We start from the raw sequence: 17,721 nt of genomic DNA, 5'->3' as shown, positions 1-17,721 counted from the left end.
AGGCGCTAAATTTTGGGGAAGGAGGGGGAGGCGGCTTCATGGCAGCAGCAGCAGCAGCAGCAGCAGCAATGATGGTGACTACAGAATTGTTAATGGAGTGGTCCATGCCCTGTGAGCTGTTTGGGGGGGAGTTCCTGGCTTGTTTGAGGCTTAAAAATGAACTAATGACTTCAGCAGGTGCCAGGAGAACACTCATCCGTGGCTATAATATGTGTGGGTGTGCATGCACTAAAGTCGGATGTGTTTGGGACAAGAGGTGGCTATATGTAAGCTGTTATGTAATTTTTGCACATCCAAATGAACAAAAACAACACTGCAGTTCTCTCTGATAAAAAATGAAACGTATGTTTTACTATCTTCACTTTTAGTACAGCCTTTACTCATTCTTTTCAAACCCTGATACAGATGCTCCATTTTTAATTCAATCAAAACCCTTGTTGTTAGGCACACCACACCCACAGTCTCACCGCATGACTGGCATTGGCCCTAGGGGAACCCCAGAGATCCGTAATGAAGCAGAATTTGGAGTTAATATTCCATTTTCACTCTGAAAACACTGAGGGCCAACTTTTCTTACAATGGTAGACCCATCTGTTGACAGATTCACTCATTGACAGTTTTGGGTGGGATTGTTGTGGGATTCAAAAGATAAAATCCCCCTTGACATGGTGTTTCCATAGATGGATGTTATGTTTGCTGTTTTTCCTTTAGCTTTAATTTTGTTTGTGAGTTCTACCCTACTTGTTTGACAAAAGGATTAGAAGGTATATTTTAAAAATACATAAGACTCTGAACACATGAATGCAAAAAAAGTATGCCCTGTTGCAAGGAGGAAGCATATGTGCTCAACAGCTGGGCTTCTAGAATGTTTGTGCTTGATGAATAATGTTAACGCTGAACTTCCTGGCAGCCTAGGCAAAAAAGGGTGCCATAGCATGTTACACCATTCATGTGTCTTACATCCAGTTAGTCATAAAACCAGAGCTTCTTCTTGGGGAGCAGAGCAGCAGGGTGATTGCTCCCAGATGTGGACGGCTTGGGCACTGCTCTGGAATACGTATGTGAGTGGGAGTCTGTATTGGGGGAGAGCAGTGTGCTGTGACCATGGTTTACATAGTGGCTGGATCATTCCTGAGCAGGAATGAGGGCAATAGCTCACATTAGAGGCGACACTTGCATTGACTTAGCATCTCAGTTTTGATCATGCCAATCACTATCCTGGTACTCCACTGCAGTGCTCCTTAATGCAAAGAGAGGAGAGAGAGCTAGTTTCCGAAGATCCTGGGCACTGTGTCTGGTGCAGGCAAACACAGTGAGTCACCTGGGTTTGGGCCATGACTTCTGAGGTGGTTGTTGTTGCCATGTTAAGCTTTGCCAGTACCTGCTTCTTCAACACGTGCTCCCTTTTTTCCAGGAGTATGCTTGTCGCTAGAGATATCTGAGACTTGCCATTGTGAGCAAAATTAGTTCCAAAAAAATGTGTCCTGTCTCTGTCACTGTTGATTTCCTTGACCTCACCTAAGTCCCTGTCTCTCTGAGGTCCTTTCTAATTCAAAAGTGCAAAGATTGNAGGTGAGGAAAAAGGAGGCTTGCAGGAGGTTCTTTTTCTCTTCTCCTCCTCCTCCTCCTCCTCCTCCTTTTTAAAGAATGAAGTCAACCCTTAGGAACTGTAGATTCTTAGAATCTGTTCGTGCGGGGAAAGAGCCAGAAGGTTAGCTCTGGGCTCTGCTAGACCTCAAGCAAGGAACTCAGGAAAGAGACTTTGGGGAAGAACGGGAAGTAATAGAACTGTGAGTGGCCCAGGGCGTGATGTGCCCCATGAGGTGTTGCTTTGACCTTTGGCCAGGCCAGCAGGGGTAGGGGCCACATCCCAGGGCCAAAGGGGTGCCCTGTAGGCTTTGGGGGTGTGATTTAATTGTGGCTCTGCTTTTCTCCTTTGCCAGGCAAGTGAGACACTGGATCTGAGGGAGCAGTGATGGCAGGTGAGTTTTCCAGGGGCCAGGCCGAGGAGCCTGGCCATGCCAGGGGCTCACAGGAAAGTTGCATGCTCACTTTTCAAGTCCTTTCCAGCTTTCCTGTCCCAAGTGTGTCCCTGTGGCCCCTGTCTCATCGGCTGGGTAGCAGCTTTACCCTCTCAACTCTGGTTCCCTTCTGGAGTATGTGCTCGCTTGTCGATGTGCACCTGCCCAGGCCACTGTGAGAGAAACTAATACGACAGGCCGTGGGGAAGGGTACCTGCTTGCCGGTAAAGCCCTGCCTGCCTCGCTGCAAGGGGCTGGTTGACAGGAGACCTAGTTCAGGCTTAGCTCGACTCTAGCTGGGTCTCTCCTTTTGGAATAAGTAGATATGGCTAGCACCCAATGACACTTTTGCAGGAAGCATCTGTGCCCAGTGTACAAAGGCTTACATTCTCCCTGCTACCCTCTTCTCAGAGGTACTCTCAGATTCGTATGCATCCAGTGCTCCGATCTAGCCTAGATCGGGTTTGTGGTAAGTAGACTGTTTGGAGCTAGGCTATTGATTACAACATAGGTGGCCATTCAGGCAGAGGAGTGCCACCCTGGTAGGATGTTATGGAGTGATTTGGTATTGGTTACCAGCATCAGTCTGTAGGGGAACCAATTCTTATGATAAGGGTTCTTATGTTCTCTTTTTGAGATGAGGCAAAAAATAGTAGGTACTTTTTCAGTGTTGACTACAATACTCAAAATCTTTCATGTCCATTGTTCCTGTGCACCATGCACCTCCCTCTCATATCCCATTTCCCCCATAACACCAGAGGCCTGAGTCTTGTTGGGTTCATGGTATTCTAAGAAGGTACATCATGGCATCACAGAAAGTCAGCACTTCTGTCCCTTTTACAAAGGGCTAATCGTATCTGCGGCGGTGTCTTGCCTGCTGGCTGTGTCTTGCGTCCCTTTGTCATTGTGCTTCTGTGTCTGTGCTGAGTCTGGTTTGAAGGAGCCCTTGGGCACCTCCCTATTCCAGGCTTCAGTGCAGCTCTCTCTTCAGTGTTTCTGGAGGCCAAGAATGCCCATTCGGTCCTGAAACGGTTCCCTCGTGCCAATGAATTCCTGGAGGAGCTGCGCCAGGGTACCATCGAGCGAGAGTGCATGGAGGAGGTCTGCAGCTACGAGGAGGTCAAGGAGGTGTTTGAGGACAAAGAGAAAACGGCATGTACTGTCCTGGGGCTACCTTCTGGGAGCAGAGGGAGCCTCAGGAATAAGAAGAGCAGGCCCTGGTATCTCAGGCCAGTCAGAAGCAATGAAGAAAAGCCAGCCCAGTCTAAGGCATGGCCACGGGGGTCATAGAAGGACAGACAACATGTCTTTAGAGTCTCAGCTGCCCCACTGTGGGGACCCCCTCACTTGGGAGCATTGGCCTTTGTCCCGGGTGCGTTCCATTGCCTCTCTGATAGGTCTCAGAAGCCAGTCAGATGGGGAAGGGTGGGGAGCAGCCGCAGGCCCTGCCAAACATACCAGACTTGTTGAAAGTCTCTGAGGTTCAGCTGGGGCGTGAGCTCTTGCGTGTAAATGTAAGTGGCCATTTTTCTTTTGTAGATGGAGTTCTGGAAGGGGTACCCGAATGCAGTCTACTCAGTTCGAGACCCTGCACAAAGCCCAGATGCCATGTATGTGGTGGTTCCCCTTCTGGGGGTGGCATTGCTGATTGTCATTGCCTTGTTCATCATCTGGAGGTGCCAGCTGCAGAAAGCCACCCGACATCACCCCTCGTATGCTCAGAACCGGTACCTAGCCAGTCGCGCTGGGCACAGCCTCCCCCGGGTCATGGTGTACCGGGGCACTGTGCACAGCCAGGGGGAGTCCTCTGCACACCGGGAGGTAGGGAGCAATCCACAGGTGGTGCTGGGGCCCAGTCGAGGGGGCAGAGCCACGGTCCGCCTCGAGAGCACCCTCTACCTCCCTGAGCTCTCTCTCTCCAGGTTGTCCAGTGCCACCCCTCCCCCGTCCTATGAGGAGGTGACTGCACCCCAGGAGAGCAGCAGTGAGGAGGCGAGTGTCTCTTACAGTGACCCACCCCCAAAGTATGAGGAGATAGTGGCCACCAATCCTGGCTCGGACAAGTAGTAGGACTCATGTCCTGTCCGGTGTGAAAGCCTCTTTCAGGGGTCTCATATTTTCTTTTTAACTTTTCAAAGACTGTGCCACCACAAAACAGCCTTAGCCTCCTTGTTGCCAAATAATTTCCTAACCGTGGATTTGTAGGAAGTCAGTTGTCAGAGACAGGTGGAGGGGGGTAGGGAACACACATGTGTCAAAGCCCCTGGGGAGAGCTACAGGCCAGAGAGCCCAGCTCATCCAGAAGCCCCCATGCTCCTGCCATCCTGTCCTCTCATCAGGAACTGGCTTCTCTTATGCCAAAGGTATTACCCGAATGAGTTGATTGTGGCCAGAATGTTCATAGGCTCAGGCCTTGGGACTGTGCAGCCAGCTGGAGACCTATCTGTGATTGGAAACCTGGGCCACAGAGATGAGGGAGAGAAGCTAGCTCTTCAGCAACCCCATTTCCTCAAGAGTCCTGTGCTTTCTGTCCTGCTTACATTTTGAGGACAGGGACAAGGACTGAAGAAAAAACAAAAAGAGTAATAACAAATAAATAAATGAACAACACAATAAAACAAAACAATATAACTTGTGCCATTTATAGGNCTCTGTGACACTCCCCTCCCCCAACACCCGCCCCTACTCCCCTGACCAGATTAAAAGGAATATCTAGAGCAAGCTGGAAGGAGGGCAGGGTATGTGAAGGATGAGAGGCAGGGGCCTGGCTGTGAGACTGAACAAGAGGCCCACATGAACTTTGCCATCCTGGAGGGCTAGTTCTTCTTCTAGTGCGCTTGGCCTCCTGAACACCTTGGCTTTTCAGATGTGTATTGGCTGTGCTGAAACTGCTACCCACTGGCATGAGCCCCATCATAGCTCTGGGAAAACTAATGCTGGTGACCCTGCCTGGGAAGCCCATGGCCTCTGAGTGGTTGGGGGTACAGGCTGGGGAAGAGAGCTGAAGTTTTCTGCTAATGAGGTTGGTTGGTGCATGGGATGATTGAACCCATGAACTTAGCCTCCTCAGCACCGTGCTGTCTGGCTTTGAACTTTTAGGGTTCTTCACTTTTTGAGAGTAGGTGCAATGAGTTGAACTTGAACTTCAGATGACTGATTTCTCCTTAATAATGGTGCCCACCTGGGGAAAAGATCCTGAAGTGTCCCTTTCCAGAAATTTCTTGGCAAGGAAGATGGGGAATCCTGTGACCTGGGGTCAAAGGCCCATCCAGAGTGTTGCCAGGTGCTGGTCCATTTTTAATACCCCTTTCTGTGGCCCAGGGGCTGTCCACTTCTGCTTTTCAGTGAGGCTTCGGACAGTAGAAGGGCAGAAGTAACCCACCCTTTAACTGTCTGTGACCATGCAAAAGACTCTCGACACAGCCTCCCCCTACCCTTTCATGTCCATCTCCTGGCCTCAGTGCCAAATCATTTTTCCTCTGTGGTGCTTTAAAAAATGTAGCAAATTTTTGTGGGGCCCCAAAGAGTGCATAGCCAGGGTCTATTGGCAACCACAGTAGTTTAAAACCCACTGAGAAGACAAGCTTCTTTCTGTCAAAACAGCTCTCTAAGGTAGACATCAGGCCTCATTCCTTGAATGCAGCCTTGCTTTGATGCCACAGATGACTTCTGGAGGCCCCTCCAGTCCCGAGGACTTGCCCAGGGACATGCTTCAAGTAGAGAGGCTTGTGTTCTTATCCCATGAGCCCACCAGCTTGGACAACTTGACTCGGTGGCTGGGGTTTTCCATCCTTCCCCCTACTTCCCAGGTCTATTTGAGTCTGACTGAGCTAAAGCCCTTGCAGTTCTTGAAGTATCAGGGAGCCAGTGCAGTTTTCCCTTAGGCAGATTGTTCTAGAAATGTGTAGCTTATAGGGGACCAGTCTTATTAGAGGCCTTCATGTGAATGTGATGTTGAGTCTCAACCTGGACAGTTGGTCTTGCCCTTTCTGTCCCTTCGTCCTTCTCCGAGAGTTCCCTGATGCCAGAGGTGCTGACCAGGTAGCATTCCACCTTTCCTTTCTTCCCCTTTTCCTCCCTCTGGTCCTCTAACACTGCACTCTACCCTTCCTCACAAATGTATTTTCGGCCTAGAAAGGCCCTGCTTTACCACAATGGAGGCTGCGATTAGTCCTGTTTGGTCATGTTGGAGGACCTGGGGCAGCCTAAAGCTCTGGGGCCAGCCCAGCTTTCCCAGCATTTCGTCAGGTGCCTGGGAGCATGAGAGAAGACACTCACCCCTACATATCTTCTCCACATTGAGAAGAGAGCCAAGCGTTGGCCCCACTGACCAGAGCCAAAGGGAGTATGCCAAGGAATGCCTGCCGCCTTTGGCATCTGTTGAGCCCTTCCCTGCCAAGCTGGGTGGAGATGGGAGGGAGCAGGAAGCAGGAACCTGATCTGGTGAAGGACAGCACATGTTATGTCCTTCAGGCACTGAGCGAGGGCCTATAGGGAGATCTCACAGGCAGCTCCTAGGGCCCTGTGCTCTGTTCAGGTGCTTGGCAGTATTCTTCCAGGTGGGCTTGCCATCGTGGTCTCTGGGACGTTTTTGTGGGGAGTTTTTTGGTTTTTGTTTTGTTTTGTTTTTGCAGTATATTGTAGAAAAAAGACTGTACAGTATACAATGGTCATAACTCCTCGCGGTGCACATTTGGTTGTATATATATTTTCAAACTCTGTCTTTGTATGGATGTTGGTTTGATACAGTGCTAAATCTGTAGTAGCCACATTTTTGTTGTTTTTGGACTTGTGTGTGTGTGTGTGTGTGTGTGTGTGTGTGTGTGCGCGCGCGCCTGTATATGTGTGCATGTCGCCTTTTCTCATATGCTTCTGAAACAATAGCCGGTGTATGGCTATATTTGTACCAGGAGGGTTCCGGTCTGAAGGGAAGAATGTCACCTCCTGGGGCTGGACAGCCATTTGACAGGGTCATGAGGAAGGAGAGCTGGTATTAGCTGTTCAGGCCCTGAAAAGTCACCACCTCTGCCCTCACGTCATGAAAAGTTTTGTGAGAAGACTAAGCAGCTCCATCCTGTGGGCCTCTGCCCTGTGGGACCCCCTCTCACATGCCCTTTTGGCACAGCGTTCTCTGCTTCGGTTCCTGTTCTGTTGGTATCAGCCGCTGAAGAAGATCCGAGCACTCCTGGACCATTTTCTTTTTTAATTTCATTTTTTGGTGGAAAAATGTGTGCCTCTTGACTTTCAGAATGATGGGACTAGTTATTTAGATATTTTTCATTAAGAAAAAAAGAGAAAAGGCTTTAAAAAATTCCTTGAAATATGACTGTCGCTTGTTTTCAACCAAACACTTTTTAAGACTTTTTAAAACAAGAATCACAAATCTGTCCTTCCAGCGCTGCTCCCCATCACCTGGGGTTTTCAAAATGAAAGCACAAGGGAAAGAGTGAGGCACAACAGGTGCCCAGTAATACCCAGCAGGCTGACCTGGAGGCCAGTGACCTCCTTTTGTGCTGGTGAATCCCACTGCCATTAGTGTGAATTCCTTAGGGTGCTTGGGAAAACAGGAATCTGCCCAATGGGTTGGATGTTGCCTTCCTGGTAGCCTGAATATGAGGTATTCAGGACAGGAAAGTGTCTTTTTGTTAAGGAGTTGGAGCCAGATGGTTCCTCTCTGGCTGAGGGTTGATCTTTTGACAACAAAATGGCATCCCATGAGAAGAAGGAAAAAACAACACTGCCTCTAGATTGTTCTTTTGTCTGGGGGGAAGGGAGAGAGAGAGAGACAGACAGATAGACAGACAGACTCTCTTCTTTACCTATGCTCTGTGTTTTGAGGAGTGTGCCTGTGTACTATGTCTTGCGTGTGCTCTCATGCTCATGTTCAAGGCTAAGATGGAGAGCTGGGCATTAAAGCTTTTCAGCTTGACAAGTAATGAAGCTCAATTTCAGGATTGTGGGTGATTCAGAAACAAGCACATTCTCCTCACTGAACTTTGTTCATACTAATCAGTATAATTAGCTAATTTCAAAGTACTGTAATCAGACTGCCTGCAACTATGCTAAAAGCCTATTAATTTGAAGCCCACTAATTCAGAACTTATAGAAAAATCACAACTTAAGATAATTCATGGTATCTGTGATTCTTGCTCTGTGAAAAGATTTGAAATATTCTTCCCTTTAGTCAATTTTCAGGGTCATATGTGTAAGAGGGATCTAGCGAAAATGAGCACATTTTTCAAATAAAAGGCTCAAATTATCAGGGATCCCTTCACTGTGCCTTCAGCTTTGGAATTCAGTGATTCTTGTGTGTGAGGCTCTTTCCGCATAGGATGATCTCTTGGTCTCTCTCCGTTGTGGGAACGTTGGGTGCTGCAGCTTTTCATTCTCCTCCTTTATTTACATTATGAATAACATAGTTTGTGAACTAGCTTGCGATGTAAAGTAACATAACTGTGTATCTTGCTAAATATTCTGTAAAGCAGATGTTTTGCTAACAGACTGGCCACTCCCATCGTTCGCCCCCAAATATTAAACATAGGGAGCTTTTCCTTTCACAGGCTGTGGGCGGTGAGTCTCTCTACCAGGAATTTCTCTGACAAAGATATCCAAATAGCACACCCCCTCGGGCTCGTTGCCTCAACAGTTGTTGCACTGTACTGAGACATCTGACTGTTGAATAGCGCCTGCCCTTCTCTCACCCCAAGCCTAAGCATTAACACAGATATTCAAGATTGGAACAAATCCCACAGCTGCTTTTGCCTCCCAATCTGTCTCCCCTTCTGGATGCCACTTTCCCAGGCCTGAACACACCTGCTATTTCACTCTGTGATTGTGAGTTTGTGACAGTGGAAACCCTGATATGTGCAACTGAGCTTATAGACATGATTACTGTGAAATGGATTAATTTTGGTACCATGTTAAACTGTGCTTGTATTCACGTGTTGATCCATGTCAGCTGGTAAATCTGTATATTCAGTAGTATGTCAGGATTTCACTGAAGCCTGGGAGCAACAAACACACTTGCTTCTGATTCTCTCTCTGTGTCTCTTTCTGTCTCTCTTTCTCTTTTATAATTGTTGAGTTTAGCTGTTAAATTTTGTCTCTTTCTGTACAAAAAGATAATTAATAATAATAAAGAGCATATGACATTCACTTGTGTCCTGGCCTCATTGATCTTGGATCCCTGCTGACTCCCAAATTTGCAGGAGGTGTTGATGATTGTGGGCCAAACTTGTGTTGTTGTTGTTTTTTTTCCCCAAAAGTCAGACTGTAGATAAGGAAACAGCCCAAACCAGTCTAGAAGCAGGAAGTACAGGTGTTCTGGGTCCTAAAGTTTGTTCTCATGTTTGTAAGATGATCTCTTGACCCATCCCCCTGGGATGAGATTAGTAAAGTCTTGTCACAAATCAAGTTAGCAACTTCCCCGTCACCTGATCCCTAGTTACTCACAGAAGCGTCTCTTGCTAAAAGGATGCCTTGCTTGGTTTCAGAGTTGGAGGAGGGGTGGGAGAGAGAATTGTCCCTGTGTCTTCTGAAGGCAGGGCTTAATACTCAGGCTTCACCTTGGCTCAGCTTCTTAAATTCTGATGCCAAGACTCAGAAACTATTCAGAGGGGAATGATGCCTTAGCTTCCCCTTGGTGAAAGCATAGTGTTAGCCTCAAACAGTCCCAGCCTTGGTGTGGGGTGAGCTATGGCCATGGGGTATCACCAGTGCAAGTTGGGCCAATCCCAAGTAATGAAAATAATGTACCCTTTAATAAGAAAAATCATGGCAGTGTTGAGAAAATGACAGTGAAACTTAAAACCTCCTTTGAGGATTGAATATGGAGACTAAATGCCAAAAATGACAACCCGAGTTTACTGAGACAGAGTTCAGATAAACTCGATAAACTCTCTCATGAGCTTTTTGGCTCTCAGGCCTTTGGACTCACACTTGAACTTCACCCGTAGCTTTCCTGGGTCTCCAGCTTGCAGAGTGCAGATTGTGGTAACTCTTGGCCTCCATAAGTGCAATTACATAAAGCAATTCCCCATAATCGATCTCTAGATAGATAGATAGATAGATAGATAGATAGATAGATAGATAGATAGATGATAGATATAACAGATACAGATATAGATACAGAGGTTGACCTATATCAACTTTCTGGGGATGCTGAGAAGTCAAATGAACACTCTTCAAGCAGCCTTCAGTACACAGATGGGGTCACATTCTGAACATGGATTTTGAACTATAGGCTCTTTTTGTCAGAAACAAACACTCTAAGCAGTGACTTCAGAGTCTCAGGCTAGCCCATGTAAGGAAGCTAATACGTGAGGGAGGCCCGTGGCTTCCAAAGTCCCTACTGGGACTGGGCCTCCCTTTCTTGTTTACTTGCTGTACTACAAGATCACAGGTTCTAGGGCCAAGATGCTGTAATTGCCTGTGGATGGTGAGGGCAAGTCAGGAGCAGGAATTTAAAGGAGTGATGGTATGGAACAGGGGGCATAGACTGTGCTCCTGGGTGTGGCTTGAGATCCTTTCTGTCATCCTTTCCCTAAGTGCCCACCCCATACTACTACCAAAGCCTTTGAGGAGCTGGTCTGAGACTGCACAGAGTGAAGGGATGGAGGGATAGTGGGAAGATCCATGAGTTGTATTTGGAAATAATCATAGCCAACATTTATTGAGCACTTAGTATATGCCAGGTCTTGCAGAGGTATTAACTGAAACAATCCGGCCAACATATCTTTGATAGCTGAGGGAAGCAAGGACAGAGAGGTATGCTATTTGGCCAAGGGCTCACAGGCAGGAAGCGCTGCCATCATCATGTGAGCTCAGGTCTGCCATGATTGCTGCACCCGGAGCCACTCATATGACAGTGCTGGTCTCCTTTGGAGGTCACTTGGTTTTATTTTCTTGTTCACTGGCCACCCCTCTAGCATCCCCATACCTCCTCACGCCCAACTGTTAATTCCACAAGGGCAGGGAACATGTAAACTTTTTTCCTCCCTAGTTCTTCCTCAGAATTTGGCATGGTGGCTCACAGTCAGTGTTCAATGAAATAAAATGTGTTGATGGATTATATTCTCTAACCAGAACCCAACCTTCAATGGGTTAGTTTAGTCGGGCTGCCATAACAAAGTGCCACAGACTATATGCCTTAAACAACACAGTTATAGGTTCTTATAGTTCTAGAAGTTGGAAGTCTGAGATCCAGGTGTTGGCAGGGTTGGTTTCTAAGGCCTTTCCTTTTGGCTTGTAGACAATCCTTTTCTGCCTGTGTCCTCATGCTCTTCCCTAGGTGTGTGTTGGTGTCTTTATCTCCTCTGGGTGTAAGGACACCGGTAAGATTGGATTAGGGCCCACTCTTTTGACTTCACTTAATCTAAATTACCTCTTTAAAGATACCATCCCCAAATATAATCATACTCTGAGGTACTGGCTGTCAGGACTTCAACATATATATTTGGAAGGGGTGTGAGACACAATTCAGCCTATAACATTCTGCTCGTAGAATGGAGAGTCTTTGTTGTTCCTTATTACAACCCTGAGCATGTCACACACACTCTGGAAAAGCTTGGGAGTGGACATCATGACTTTTCTGAGATGCTGGCAAAGAGAGGGGCACCTTGTCAGTCTCAAACCAATCCCCAAAGCAGTTTCTTCCCTGCCACAAATGGACAGGCCTGGGACAATTGCCAAAGGTGCCAACAAGGCAGGTGGGATTGGGAGAAAAGTGGGCTTCAGAATAGTTTTCCCAGGGTGCTTCTGTGGAGAGTGATGTGAGAACCCAAAGCCTGAAAGTAGACAGAATTTTTCTGCCCTCTTCAGATTTTTTATTGACAAAATATGTTGTTTTTACAAATGACAAGGCCAGCAGCAACAATAGCAGTGACTTTAATTTCTCTGAGGAACTCAAACTGTGTGATGAATTCAGTTTCACCACTCTTTATGTGCTATAAAAAGAGAGGCTGGGTAACACTTCCTATCAGACTGGTTACACTGAATCATAGCAGCACAGTGGGTGGACCGGTCAGTCCCAGCACTCCCAAATCCTGGGACTGACAAGGGCATACAGGGGTAGGTGCTGGCAGAACATGATGTTCCACAAGCTGGTGATGTCCCTGCTTCAAGCAAGGCCATGGGGCTCCAGTAGGGAGTGCAGCAACATGCTAGGTCTTACCTTTCTGGAGCTCTGGGCCTAGTTCTGTGGGGGAGGCATTAGACAAGCCATAGCAATGAAGCATGTCAAATTTCCTAAGGGAAGTCCAGGGGGCTGGGACTAGGGGCTGCCAGAAAAAGCTTTCCTGAGGAAGCCATATGCCCAACCTAATTTTGAAGGATGAGTAGGAATCAGTCAGGCAAAGAACATTGAAGACAATTAAACCAGGCAGAGGAATGGCATGTGAAGACCCCTAGAATCTAGCAAGCCCATCAGGCTTTTAAGGAAACAGAAGAAGCCAGGGGAAGTCCTTGTGCCTGATGAGATTGGAGACGCAGATGGAAGGCAGCCATGTGAGGTCCCAAAGTCTCACTCAGAGCTATAGTCTTTACTCTCTAGTGAGAATGGGAGGGCACTGAGGACTTCTTTGAGGATCCAGGGGGCATGGCCAAGCCTGTTATATTTAAAAACAATCAGTTGGCCTGCTATGTGGGGAATGGGCCGAAGGTGTCATGACTGGATATAAGAGACAAGGCAGGAGGCTATGCAGTCATCCAGGAAAGAGGTGGTGATGGGATTCCCAAGGGTAGTGGCAGAGAAGACAGAGAGAGAAATAGAGTATGGAGAAGATTTTTGCTCAAACACTGAATTATATATTGAGGAGGTTGTATTAGGGTTCTCCAGAGACACAGAACCAGTACAAAGGGTATCCCCTGCTTTTCCACAATTTGGTTTACACCACTTCACTTTTATGAAAGACCTACATTACTACTTGTTTTCACTAACTGAAAGAAGTCAGAAGATTTTTGCTTTTACAAAAATAGGGCAAAAGAGACAATAGGGCAGTGCTTGGTGTCTCAGCCATAGCTGTGAATTGAGTCTGTGAGCAACTGTGCCTCATCTGTTTTTAAGTTTTTATTTAAATTACCATTAGTTAACATACGGCGTTATATTAGTTTCAGATGTACAATATAGTGATTCAATACTTCTGTACAACACCCAGTACTTTTCACAAGTGCACTCCTTAATACCCATCACCAATGTCACCCATCCTTTATCCACCTCCCCTCTAGTGATCATCAGTTTGTTCTGTATAGTTAATAGTCTGATTCTTGGTTTGTTTCTCTCTTTTTCTCCTTTGCTTGTTTTTTTTTGTTTGTTTGTTTTTTGTTTTGTTTTGTTTTTGCTTCTTAAATTCCACATATGAGTGAGATGGTACAGTATTTGTCTTTCTCTGAAAAACTTATTTCACTTACCATAATACACTCTAGCTCCATCCACATTATTGCAAATGGCAAGATTTCATTCTTTTTTATGGCTGAGTAATATTCCATTGTGTGTGTATGCATATGTATACACACACATATATATCTATATATCACATCTTCTTAATCCTACTATCAACCCGTGGACACTTGGGCGGCTTTCATAATTTGACTATTGTAGATAACGCTGCTATAAACATCAGGGTACATGTTATCCCTTTGAATTAGTATTTTTGTATCTTTTGAGTAAATTAGTATGATTGCTGGATCATAGAGTAGTTCTATTTGTAACTTTTTGAGGAACTTCCACACTGTTTCCCACAGTGGCTGATCTGTGCTTTATATTGATTTATTTTGTGCATCTCTTAGCAATAGGCGTCCTAAAGTATTGGAGAGGTATAATAGAGGTTATTTTTTGGGTCTGGGAATACTAAAAAAATTTTTCCATATAAATTAAAGGTAATTGCTTCTTTGCTTTAAGTCATTTTGACTTATGAAAGATTTCATGAAAATACTCTACTTTTGGATAGTCGGGAAACCTATATAGATATATGTCTATCTCTGTATCTATATCTGTATCTGTTATATCTATCATCTATCTATCATCTATCTATCTATCTATCTACCTAGAGATCGATTTATTATAGGGAATTGCTTTATGCAATGGCACTTATGGAGGCCAAGAGTTACCACAATCTGCACTCTGCAAGCTGGAGACCCAGGAAAGCTACTGGTAAAGTTCAAGTGTGAGTCCAAAGGCCTGAGAACCAGAGAGCCCATGAGAGAGTTTATTGAGGCAGAGTTCAGAGAGGGTCCAAAGGCAGGAGAAGACCAATGTCCCAGCTCAAGTACTCAGATAGGGAGAGCAAAAGAGAGGGAGAGACAGAAAGAGAGAGGGCAGGAAGGAGGGACGGAGAGAGAGAGAGAGAGGAGAAACACACCTAGCAAGCAAATTCACTCTTCTTCTGCCTTTGTTCCATTGAAGCCCTTAACGGATTGTGTGATGTTCACTCACACTGGAGAGCGCCATCTGCTTACTGAGTCCACTGATTCAAATGTTTATTTCATCTAGAAACACCTCACAGACATACCCAGAAACAGAAACAAGGTTTAGCTTAGGCACCCAGTCAAGGTGACACAAAATTAATGATCACAGGTGGGACAGTACTATGCATACTGACTGGTTGGGAGAGATGAGAAGTCCTAGATGACTCTGAGGCTTGGAAGCTCAGACTGTGGGGTAGATGGAAGGATGATTCACAGGGAAGGGTCATAGCAGAGGAAGCAGTGATTGGGAGAGCATGGGGAGTAAGTGGTGTGTAGTTTGTGGAGGGGACTACGGAGGGAAGGTTAGGTTCAAGTTACCATAAAGGTGATAAACATATCGAAAGCTATTTGTACAATTAAAGTGAATGAAACTTTATGTGAATGAAGAAAGAATCCAACATAAGAAATTGAAAAAATAATGATACATAGTTGAGTCTTTTTCCTATCACTCTGACCATTTTTTAAAATTCTCTGTCAGTCTTCCATGTTTATAGATCCATGTGATTATACTGGACACACCGATAATCTGAGACAAACTTCCTATTTTCGGCAGCAGATTAGCAAGTCTGATCCCATCTTCAACCTCTGCCATGAAAACTGATATGTTCCCAGTATCTGGAAATTAAGACATGGGCATCTTTGGTGGGGGGAGATTATACTGCTTACCAAATTTTTTTTTACTTTAAAATCTAAGAATGCTTTTGTAAAAAGATGATAAGTGAAGTCTTGGGTGTGGATCCAGTGGGCTAGGAGAGAGGCCAAATAGGCCAGAGAAAAACTGTGTGGGTGTACAGTTCTAGAAACCAAGGAGGGGGGAATGTTTCCAGAAGGAGAGAGATGACAATGATGTGAAATGCTTCCAACAAGTCAAGTGAGATGAAGAGCGAAGGGAGATCACTGGATCAAGCTGCCAGAGGGTTTCAGTTGAGTTGTGGATGAGAAAGCGACTAGAATGAGGACAGGAACGTCTGGGAAGTCAAAGAGTAGAAACAGTGTACATGGTGGAGGCAACACTTTCAAGGAGATGAGAAATAACAGTAGCACAAATGAGACAACACACCAAGGGAAGACTTTTTAAAAAATATTCAGGTCATTTTAATTCAACGAGTACTGAATGAGCTCCTGCCATGAGTCTGGCTTCGTGCTCAATGTATGGGAGACAGTGGTGAGTGAGGCTGACAAGGTCTCTGCCCTCATGGAATCAATATACCTGTGCTGGGAAAGATGTGATAAAGCTGGAGATAAGTGCAAGCACAGGGAGCCACCAGCCTTGCTAGCATGACTGCCAGCTTTGTTTGTTTGTTTTGTTGCTGGCTCATCTTTTGTAACGAGCAAGCAGGAGGCTTTGCAGCCTCTGTGAGAATCCCAGCAGCCAGGCTTCAAGTGTTAACTCTGCTACATATTCTATGCCTCCTAACCCGCCTTTTACTGAAAGAACCACTGAGGCACATTGCTACTAAGTGAGGAGCTAGGACACTAACCTCGAGGAGCTATGGGGAGAGGACAGTTGGACTGAAGAGCCTGGGCTCTGGTCCGCCCATCCTCCTTGGTCTGTGTCCTTTGTGTGAGGACCTGCCTACTGCCTCTGTCTTTGGAGAGTGAAGGGCAGGTCATTGTGGGCTGGGGCTGGAGGATGTCTGCTGAGGCTCCCTTGAGCCATTTCCTCCTTGGGACCTCCTCCTGTTCTACCAAGGACCCTAGATCACGAGTCTAAAGACATAGGTTTGCATCTAAGCCCTGCCACTGAATTGCTACGTGGCAATTGCACTGACCCCAGCTTGTCCATCTGGAAAATGGAGGATACTGGGAGGAGTATCCGCTTGTCTGAAAAACCATGCAGCTTCTCAGGCCTGTAGTTCTCATCTTGGGCTTCTCCTCTCCTCCAACTCTTTCTCTAGCTCGGAGGGGCAGCTCCTGCTTGTGCTTTTGAGCTGGTCAGTGTCTGAGACTTTGCACCAGTTTTCCACCTCTCCATTACTGGTGGCCATTGTCCTTTGGCCTCTGATCCTCCCGAATTTTACATACACGTCACATTTCAGTCATTGGACATGGAAACAACTGAAAGCAGATGCATTTCAATCTGAGGAGTCACCTTGCAGGAAAGGTTGCCGGCAAGGCTGCAGCCTCTGTGAAGTCACCTTGTCAGACCCCCTCGCTGGGGATCAGGAAGGAGGTCCTTTCCCATCCCTGTACATGGGAAAAAGATGACTGCTTAGCAGACAACTAACCCTCACCTCCAAGTTTCCAAATATGCTGCCAGCTCTTAGGGTAAGGAATTCTCAGGCCAGCAGAGACCCAGGGAGAAAGAAGGAGCAGCAGCAGACACAGCCACTGGAAACACCAGGAGACAGAAGACAAGCTTCCCTGTCTTTGTTCCTTGGTGTTACTCTGTCCCACGTGCACAGGGCAGTTCCAAGTTCCCCTTCGTCAGGCAGCTTGCTCCAGCAGGGAAAACTTCAGGGGCCGCAGAGAAGACTGTAAGTGCTGACACACAGGCTTGTCAACCTGGGCTACGGCTCTGTGTCAGTGTTTTTAACTCACTTCTGCTGGAACTGCTCCCTCCAGACTGGACAGAGTTTGGGGAATGTGGCCAGCATTTCCACCCAGTCCAAGTCCCCTCAGGAAGTAGTGAGCTGTCCTGGAGGTGTGTAATCAGAGGCTGTCGGTGCTGTAGACAATGGTCAGTCCCTTCCTCCTAGGTTAGCAGAGCTCGAGGGAACACTCACCACACTTCCAGGAAGGCAGAGTGTGCTAAGATTAAGGGCAGGAGTGTCACAGAAACAAGTCCCTGCCACTGTCCCCACAGACACATGGGCTTCCTGTTTGTCTGCTTGTTTCTATCTGCCCTTTAAGAATAAGCTCCATGAGGATGAGAAATCTGCCCCTCGTCTCAGGGCCTGGCACCCACTCAGTCTTGATTTAAGACAGTCATACAGAATGAGAGGAGCCCACATTTGGAAATCAAAGTGCTTCCAGTAACTTCCTGCTAATGGCCATATCCCTCTGGGTGGAATGAGTCCTAAGCACTACCCCACATGTTCCTGCCACTTATATCCCTCTCTCTGCTTGTGAGGTGGCCCTCATTCCCTGGGCTAGCTGCAGTCCCTGCAGTTTGCCTCTCTGTCCTTCTGGTCTCTTTAAGGAATGCAGGGACAGCTGCAAGGCTCTGCTAGTTCCCCTTCCTTTTCCCTTCAGGTTGGGAAGGGCCCTGGGGGTCCAGGGAAGACAGCAGTGCCAG

The 17,721-nt window shown here is 46.7% G+C and overlaps 1 protein-coding gene across 1 annotated transcript; it reads left to right on the top strand.

Moving 5' to 3' along the window:
* Positions 1-1,258: 1,258 nt before the first annotated feature.
* On the top strand, positions 1,259-4,598 carry PRRG3 (proline rich and Gla domain 3). The gene is made up of 4 exons (XM_077752722.1): positions 1,259-1,312; positions 1,944-1,982; positions 3,013-3,173; positions 3,561-4,598. The coding sequence occupies exons 2-4, from the start codon at positions 1,976-1,978 to the stop codon at positions 4,086-4,088; spliced, it is 696 nt and encodes a 231-aa protein (XP_077608848.1). The 5' UTR covers positions 1,259-1,312; positions 1,944-1,975; the 3' UTR covers positions 4,089-4,598.
* The last annotated feature ends 13,123 nt before the right edge of the window (positions 4,599-17,721 follow it).

The sequence above is a fragment of the Crocuta crocuta genome, unplaced genomic scaffold (assembly GCF_008692635.1).
Source record: "Crocuta crocuta isolate KB4526 unplaced genomic scaffold, BGI_CrCroc_1.0 scaffold2112, whole genome shotgun sequence".
Classification (NCBI taxonomy): Eukaryota; Metazoa; Chordata; class Mammalia; order Carnivora; family Hyaenidae; genus Crocuta; species Crocuta crocuta.
Note: the sequence above shows the minus strand (reverse complement) of the source record. Positions and strands in the feature narration are given on the sequence as shown.